This window comes from Larimichthys crocea, unplaced genomic scaffold (genome assembly GCF_000972845.2).
Source record: "Larimichthys crocea isolate SSNF unplaced genomic scaffold, L_crocea_2.0 scaffold367, whole genome shotgun sequence".
Taxonomy (NCBI): Eukaryota; Metazoa; Chordata; class Actinopteri; family Sciaenidae; genus Larimichthys; species Larimichthys crocea.
Window position 1 is genome coordinate 26,626 of NW_020854833.1, and position 9,790 is coordinate 36,415.

The 9,790-nt window shown below is 42.0% G+C and overlaps 1 protein-coding gene across 1 annotated transcript in view; it reads right to left on the bottom strand.

Moving 5' to 3' along the window:
- Positions 1-6: 6 nt before the first annotated feature.
- The window catches only part of LOC109137018 (interferon-inducible GTPase 5), a 14,131-nt gene continuing 4,347 nt past the window's right edge, over positions 7-9,790 (bottom strand). Inside the window, exon 3 of the mRNA XM_027276382.1 lies at positions 7-772. Within this exon, the coding sequence (XP_027132183.1) occupies positions 126-772 (647 nt within the window). The 3' untranslated portion in view covers positions 7-125. The remainder of the gene's footprint in view (positions 773-9,790) is intronic.

Genomic DNA, 9,790 nt, shown 5'->3' on the forward strand with positions numbered 1-9,790 from the left:
GCTGTTAAGCAGCAAAAAGTGTTAGATTTGTTGCTGCATGAATCACGTTTTCTAAAATATGCAGCTGGTATACAAAATTGTGATTTTGCTCTTTTGTATGCTGCAGTTTTAAATGTGCCATTAAGTCACACTGAGGTGTTCAAACCCAGGGCCATTTTAAACACCCTCTGTGCATCCTCAGCAAGCATGTCGAGGAAAGTGTTGAGACCTCTGTAGGTTGTCATAGAGGAGAGCCCCATTGCTACTGGGATTCCTACTACTGGGATGATTCTGAGCCCTTCCTCTGCTGCCATTAATCCAAATATGTTTGCAAATTGAACAAGCAGCTTCATGATAAGCTCTGCATTAATGTCTTCAATGTTTTTTGCAGCCAGTGGTGAAATAATGACAGCTATCAAATCCTTTAATGGCACACGTGTGGTTTTTGCAAGTCTCTGCAGTGACGGGTAATCAAGACCAAACCCAAATACATATTGTATGACAACACCAACCAGCAAGGCTACATCAACAGCAACAGAAAGCCCAGGAACTGGTACACCGGCAACAACTCCAGATATAAATGCATAGTGTTTTATTTTGTCCTGAAAAGCCTTTTTCTTCTTGTTGATGATCTCCAGGCTGATGTTGGGCATGGCAAACAGCAGAGCGTTCCTCTTGTGTTCAGGAAGTTCTCTCTCCAGGGTCTCCTCTAACAGATGGAAATCATACAGGTGGAGATCAAAGCTGGAGATCAGGAAGACTTGTGGGGACGCAATCTTTTGTTCTTGAAGACCTGTGTGACAAATATTTGATCATTTCTAAGATAAATTAAATATTAGAATAATAGATAAGGCAGATAAGTTGTTTCTTACCAGTGGTGTGATTTAAAGTTTGCTAATGAACCACTGACTACAATAAATACTTTTACTATAATAACCATACTTGTGGTGAACAGCTTCAAACAGCTGTCAAATATTATGAAATATTCAAAGATGATGAGAACTTAAGAGCTGCGGAAAGAAGTCAGGGGAGTTCAATGAAAAAAATACTCTGGCACACAAATCAGGGAAAACTGCATTCAAGGTATGTAACTTGTCACTTGTCTTCTATTACAATAATAGTAAGTTAATTACTGGATTCTCATTTAAAAAAAAAAAATCACATATAACAAGATCAAACTATATCTCTGTTTATACACTGCTCAAAAAATTACTTTGAAACACATCAGATCTCAACAGGAAAAGAAATCACGCCGGATATCTTTCCTGATATGGACTGGATAATGTGTTAGGAACAAGGATGCCACATCATTAATGGAAATGAAGCTATCAACTGAGGCTGAATTCAAAGACATCCCAAAATCAAAGCAAAAAAATTACGGCAGGCTAGTCCATTTTGCCAAATGTCTTTGTAGTAACTCATAATTGTACTCAGTAGTTTGTATGGCCTCCACTGCATGTATGCATGCCTGACATGTCCTGGGAGATCTCCCAGACCGGACCAGGGCATCACTGAGCTCTTAGACAGTCTGAGGTGCACCCTGGCGGCATCAGATGACCCAAAACATAATGTCCAATAAGTGTTCTATGTATTTAGGTCAGTCGAGCACAGGGGCCAGTCAATGGTATCAGTTCCTTCATCCTCCAGGAACTGCCTGCATACTCTCGCCACATGGGCTGGGCATTGTCGTCACCAGGAGGAACCCAGGACCCACTGCACCAGCGTACAATGGGTCAAAGGATTTCATTCTGATGCCTAATAGCCGTCAGGGTGCGGTTGTCTAACCTGCAAGGTCTGTGTGTCCTTCCAGGGTTATGCCTCCCCAGACCATCACTACCCACTCCAAACCGGTCCTGCTGAATGATGTTGCAGGCAGCTAAACGTTCTCCATGGCGTCTCCAGACCTGTTCACATCTATCACATGTGTTCAGGTTGAACCTGCTCTAATCTGTAAAATCACAGCGCCCAATGGCAGACCTGCCAATTGTGGTTTTCTGTGGCAAATGCCAGTAGAGCTCCATGGTGCCAGGCAGTGAGCACAGGGTCCAGTACAGGATGTCGGGCCCTCAGGCCACCCTCATGAAGTCAGTTTCTAATTGTTTGGTCAGACATTCACACCAGTGGCCTCCTGTAGGTCTTTTGTAGGGCTCTGGCAGTGCTCATCCTGTTCCTCCTTGCACAAAGGAGCAGATACTGGTCTTGCTGATAGGTTAAGGACCTTCTACGGCCCTGTCCCGGTCTCCTAGATTAACTGACCATCACCTGGATCTCCTCATGCTCTTGAGACTGTGCTGGGAGACAAAGCAAGCCTTCTGGCAATGGCCCATATTAATGTCCCACCCTGGAGGAGTTGGACTACCTGTGCAACCTCTGTAGGGTCCAGGTACTGCACCATGCTACCCACAGTGATACTGACCCTAGCCAAATGCAAAACTAATGAGAAATTGGTCAGAAAAGTGAGGAAGGAAAAATGTCAGCAGCCTCCACCTGTAAAATCATTCCTGTTTTGGGTGTCGTCTCAGATCATATCCCAGAGTTGAACTGACTTGATGCTATCTCTGATTAAAAGTGTTCCTTTATTTTTTTAAGCAGTGTACTTAATAAATTACAATAGTTATGTCATGTCATGTTTGCCTGCCTGCAATACTCTGTTATTTGAAGTATTGAGTTCTCAAAACACTTAAGTCAGACAACTTTCACTGTGACATTCAGTCCGGCCAGTCTTCTGGTAGAAGCTGACATGATGCTGCACTTTGTGACTTCACAGATGTGTAGCTGCTGGAAGGTAATTCTACTCTTTGTGATGACGTGATGTGGTGAAGAACTTGAGCTGAATCTGGACTGACAGGTGTTATGCTTATAAGACAGACTATTCTTGTATTAAATATTGTATCATAATATTACAAACTTTCTGAAATGGTTCAGATTTATTAACTGATAGATTTTGATCTGCTGCCTCTCTGACAAATAAAGCTACTTGTGAGTTTCTGTGTGTGCGCTTTATGGTGCACTTTCTGAACAATCAGCCACTCTGAGCAGGAAACAGATCAAATAATAAAAGACACAGACAACTTTTGTATTTTTGTGATCATGTGACAAACAGATCCTATGAGGCAACGTTCTCTTTGCATGTCCTCACTTCTATTTTAGATATTCATAATATTTGACAGCTATTTGAAGCTGTTCACCACAAGTATGTTTATTATAGTAAAAGTATTTATTGTAGTCAGTGGTTCATTAGCAAACTTTAAATTACACCACTGGTAAGAAACAACTTATCTGCCTTATCTATATCTATATCTATATTTGTCACACAGGTCTTCAAAAACAAAATATCTCGTCCCCACAGTCTTCCTGATCTCCAGCTTTGATCTCCACCTGTATGATTTCCATCTGTTAGAGGAGACCCTGGAGAGAGAACTTCCTGAACACAAGAGGAAAGCTCTGCTGTTTGCCTGCCCAACATCAGCCTGGAGATCATCAACAAGAAGAAAATGGCTTTTCAGGACAAAATAAAACACTGTGCAACTCTATCTGCAGCTGTTGCCGCTGTACCAGCTCCTGGGCTTTCTGTTGCTGTTGATGTAGCCTTGCTGGTTGGTGTTGTCACACAATATGTGCTTGGGTTTGGTCTTGATATCCCGTCACTGCAGAGACTTGCAGAAACCACACATGTGCCATTTCAGGATTTGATAGTGTCATTATTTCACCATTGGCTGCAAAAAAACATTCAAAACATTATGTAGACCTTATCATGAAGCTGCTTCTTCATGTGCAACCACAGCTGGATTAATGGTAGCAGAGGAAGGGTCCAGATTCATTCCAGTTTTAGGAATCCCAGCATCAATGGGCCTCTCTTTTATGACAACCTACAAAGGTCTCAACGCTTTCCTTGACATGCTTGCTGAGGATGCACAGAGGGTGTTTAAAAGGGCCCTGGGTTTGAACACCTCAGTTGGACTTAATGGCACATTTAAAACTGCAACGTACAAAAGAGCAAAATCACAATTTTGTATACCGCTGCCTATTTTAGAAAACGTGATTCATGCAGCAACAAATCTAACACTTTTTACTGCTTAACAGCCACTTAAAACATGTATTGTCTCTTTATCCTCACAATAAAAGCCATATTATGCTATTTTTATGTAAAACAGCATATAATACAAAGAGCTGCTTTTGAATTATTGTAATGTATACAAAACACATCTTGGTAATGGAGCTGCACAGTTCAGTACTTTCTGCAAATCAGGTAATGTGAAGCTTGTATGTAAGTGAAGGACAGAATATTAGAAACACTGCTGTCTTTTTTCATAGCTTTATTTCAAGTTGTGTCTGTGTGTGATGAGTGTTCACTGCCCTCTAGTGGCGACATTGAAGAACTACTAAATAACATATTAACACAAAATTACCGTATTGTTGTTGATCTTTATTATTCTGATCACCACTGTTTCATATACAAACATTTTATACCAATGTTGTTTTGTATCATCATTATCTTCTCCACCTCTATTTACACGTGTAGTGGACAGAATATTAGAAACACCACTGCCAGTCTACTTTTATTTTGAAAGTCTTGATGAACTGCTGTTATTCTGGAGTTTCTTGCTATTGATAATAAAATCACATTATCATAGGGATGATGCCTGTATCTATATAGTCTATATTGTACAAATCTAGATCCCATAGGTGTGATTGTGAATGGATGTTTGTCAGTGTCAGCCCTGTGATGAACAAACACACACACACACCACACACACACACACACCACCACACCACACACACACACACCCACACCACACACACACACACACACACACATACATACATACATACATACATACACCACACACATACATACATACATACTACATACATACATACATACATACATAATACATACATACATACATACATATAATACACACACATACATATATATACATATATATACATGATGCTAATGAAACCATGAGAGGCCACAAGGAAGTCAACCACAGCCAAATACCTCCAGAGAGTAAGGCAGGTCCTGAAAAGTCAGTTGAATGGTAAGAACAAGGTCCAAGCCATCAACATGTACGCACTACCAGTCATCAGATACCCCGCTGGCCTCATAAACTTGGCCAAAGAGGAGATAGAAGCCACAGATATAAAGATAGAAAGCTCCTCACCACGCATGGAGGGTTCACCCCAGGTCCACCCCCTGAGGCTATACACTAAGCGGAATAGGGAGGCCGAGGGCTAGTGAGCGTCAAGGCCACGGTCCAGGGTGAAACATCAGAAGATGGCTCCGAGGATGAACTGCTAAGTGAATGTCTCAGGCAGCGAGGAGGAGGAACAGACAACCTGGAGGGACCAACCCCTCATGGCATGTACCACCGTCAGATGGGAAGTGGCTGTATCAGAAATCCTACCTGGCTGGTAATGCAGGACTGACAGACAGCACAGAGGCACTAATCATGGCAGCACAAGAACAGGCCATAAGCACAAGAGCCATAGAGGCCAGGATCTACCAGAGTAGACCAGACCCAAGATGCAGACTGTGTAAAGAAGCCCCCGAGACAGTCCAGCACATAGTAGCAGGGTGTAAGTGCTAGCTGGATCAGCGTACATGGAGATGCACAACCAAGTGGCTGGGATAGTATACAGGAACATCTGCAACCCGTATGGAATAGAAGTACTTAATCCGATGGCCTACCACAGAAGGTGGCTGAGAACAACAGGGCCAAGGTTCTGTGGGACTTCAGCTTCCAGACTGACAAAACAGGTCATGGCTAACCAACCGGACCTAGTGGTGGTGGACAAAGAGCAGAAGAGGGTGTGGTGTAGATGTGGCGATCCCAGCTGATGCCAACATCAGGAAGAAGGAACATGAGAAACTTGAGAAGTATCAAGGGTTGAAAGAGCAGCTGGAACAGATGTGGAAGGTCAAGGGTTGCGTAGTCCCCGTGGTAGTGGGGGCACTTGGGGCAGTAACCCCCAAACTGGGAGGTGGCTCCAGCAAATCCCAGGAACAACATCTGTGACCAAACACTCATCTCAATAAATGATTGTGAAGAAAAAGATAAACAGTCAGCTGTAAGGGACAAAAGTTTATTGTAACCCTACAAAAGACAAACAAAAAATAAAATTATGGAAATGAAAAAAAAAAAGATTCTCATTCTTATAACAGTCTCAAAACTATCCATCATACACGGACCACAGTTTATTATTCATTCATATTTTTAATATAACATTTGTTGTAATGCTGTGTGTACATACAAAATATAGCAAACTAAATAAGGCATAATAGAGGTACAATTTACAGGAAAATGGAACATTCCTCAATGTTTCAATCTTTTTTTAATCTTATCTTAACATCAGAATGGTGTACAAAAATGCTTTTCTTTTTTTTTTTACCAACTGTACATCTTTCGGTGGGGATACTTTTTTTTCCAACCATAAAAATACTGACTCCTCACAATTATACAACCTCTAAAACTGGGTGCAACTTCTCTCAGGCAGTACAAATCGTCGTGTAAAAGGTGTCCTCCATTTGCAAGCCATTTTCTACTAAAGGTTAAAGTCAACACATCACACTGTGTGCACCCTTCTTTAGCATGCAGGTCGACGCCGAAGTGCATGATTGGACAGAAATCGGTGTCAGAAAAAAATCTACTTTATTGTTTCTTTTACACACAAAGCAGGTGACAGGTGAGAAAGTAAACGGGTGTCACCTCTTTGTTCTGCCTCCACAATCCATCCAACAAACTGACTATTAAGGTGTTTCTAGCGGCCCCGCCGGAGTCCCCAACCTCACTTGGCCTTTTTTTTTTTTCACACCATGTTTTTTTTTTTTTTTTGTACCACTCTTTCGTTGCACCCTTCTATTTCTGGAGGGATCTAAGCCCTCAAAATGACGCTGCAATGGAAATCCATTGAGAATAAAATAGTGCATTGCCAAGCTACTAATTTATTTATGACATTTCCATTTGCAGCGTCATTTTGAGGGCTTAGATCCCTCCCGAATGAGGAAGGGTTGCACCGAAAGAGTGGTACAAAAAAAAAAAAAAACATGGTGTGAAAAAAAAAAAAAAAAGGCCAAGTGAGGGTTGGGGACTCGGTGGTGCGCTAGAAACACCTTAATAGTCAGTTTGTTGGATGGATTTGTGGAGGGACAGAAACAAAGAGGTGACACCCGTTTTACTTTCTCACCTGTCACCGCTTTGGTGTTGTAAACGAACAAATAAAGTAGAATGTTTCTGACACCGCATTTCTGTCCAATCATGCACTTCGGCGTCGACCCTGCATGCCTAAAGAAGGGTGACACAGTGTGATGTGTTGACTTTAACCTTTAGTAGAAAAATTGCTTGCACTATGGAGGACACCCTGTTACACGCCGATTTGTATGCCTGAGAGAAGTTGCACCCAGTTTTAGCGGTTGTTGTCTAAGTGAGGAGTCAGTTATTTTTATGGTTGGAAAAAAAAGTATCCTCCACCGAAGCGTACCAGTTGGTAAAAAAAAAAAGAAACGCATTTTGTACACATTCTGATGTTTAAGATAAGATTAAAAAAAAGATTGAAACCATTGAGGAAGTTCCATTTCCTTAAATTGTACCTCATTTATTGGCCTATTTAGTTGCTATATTTTGTATGTACACACAGCATTACAACCAAAATGTTATATTAACACTATGACTTGAATAATTAAACTGGGTCCGTGTATGATGGATCGTTTTGAGGACTTGTATAAGAATGAGATCTTTTTTTTTTCATTTCCCATAATTTTATTTTTGTTTTGTCTTTGTTATCGGGTGTTTACAATAAAACTTTTGGTCCCTTATCAGCTGACTGTTTATTTTTTCTTCCACCACCAATCATTTATTGAGATGAGTGTTTGGGTCACAGATGTTGTTCTGGGATTTCTGGAGCCACTTTCCCAGTTTGGGGGTTAACTGCCCCAAGTGCCCCCACTACCACGGGGGACCTACGCAACCCTGGACCCCCCCCCCTTCCACATCTGTTTCCAGCTGCTCTTTCAACCCTGATACCTTCCAAGTTTCCTCATGTCTTCTTCCTGGAGTTGTCATCAGTGCGGATCGCCACATACTTATCACCATACCCTCTTTTGCTCTTTGTCCAACCACCACTATGTCCGGTTGGTTAGCCATGACCTGTTGTCAGTCTGGAAAGCTGACGTCCCACAGAACCTTGGCCCTGTTGTTCCTTCATGCCACTTCTGTGGTTATGGCCCCCATGGGATTTAAGTACTTCTATTCCATTACTGGTTGCAGATTTCCTGTATAACTATCCCAGCCACCTTGGTTGTGGCATCTCCATGTACGCTGATCCCGCTAGCATTCTTACACCCTGCTACTATGTGCTGGACTGTCTCGGGGGGGCTTCTTTACACAGTCTGCATCTTTGGGTCTGGCTACTCTGGTAGATCCTGGCCTCTATGGCTCTTGTGCTATGGCTGTTCTTGTGCTTGCCATGATTAGTGCCTCTGTGCTGTTTTCTGTCAGTCTGCATTACCAGCCAGGTAGGATTTCTTGATATCAGGCCACTTCCTCTCTCGACGGTGTTAATGCCATGTAGGGTTTGTCCCTCCAGTTGTCGTTCCTCCTCCTTCTGCTGCCCTGAGGACATTCACTTAGCAGTTCATTCCTTCGGGCCATCTTTTCTGATGTTTCACCCTTGGGACCGTGGCCTTGACGCTCACTAGCCCTCGGCCTCCCTATTTCCGCTTAGTGTCTAGCCTCAGGGGCTGGACCTGGGGTGGAACCCTCCATCGCGTGGTTTGAGGAGCTTTCTAGTCTTTATATCTGTGGCTTCTATCTCCTCCTTTGGCCGTTTATGATGGCCAGCGGGTATCTGATGACTGGTTAGTGCTTACATGTTATGGCTTGGACCTTTTTCTTACCATTCAACTGACTTTTCAGGACCTGCCTTACTCTCTGGATGTATTTTGGCTGTGGTTGACTTCCTTTGTTCCTCTTCCATGGTTTCCATTCGCATCATGATTATATGTATATATATGTATTGGTGTGTGTTGTATATATATGTATGTATGTATGTATGTATGTATGTATGTATGTATGTATGTATGTATGTTGTATGTAGTATGTGTGTGTGTTGTATGTATGTATGTTGTAGTATGTGTGTGTGTGTGGTTGTGTTGTGTGTTGTGTGTGTGTGTTTGGGTGTGTGTGTGTGTGTGTGTGTGTGTGTGTGTGGTTTGTTCATCACAGGCTTGACACTGCCAAACATCCATCACCAATAACAACCTATGGGATTAGATTTGTACAATATAGACTATATCGATACAGGCCATCATCCCTATGATAATGTGATTTTCTTATCAATAGCAATAAACCTCCAGAATAACAGCAGTTCAATCAAGGACTTTCAAAATAAACGTCGACTGGCAGTGGTGTTTCTACATCTTCTGTCCACTTACACGTGTAAAAGGGGGCACGGTGGCGAAGATGATGATGATACAAACAACCTGGTACTAAAGTTTGTTCTTATGCAACCAGTGGTGATCAGATAATAAAGCTTCACACATTACAATTACGGAATTTGTGTTACTATGTTATTTAGTAGTTCTTCAATTTCGCCACTTATGGAGGGGCAGTGAACATCTCACACACAGACACAACTTGAAAATAAGCTATGTGAAAAAAGGGACAGCAGTGTTTTCTAATATTTTGGTCCTTCACTTACATACCAAGCTTCACATTACCTGATTTGCAAGAAAGTACTGAAAACTTGCAGCTCCCTTACCAGAATCTGTGTTTTCTGTATAGCATTACATAATTCACACAAGCAGCTC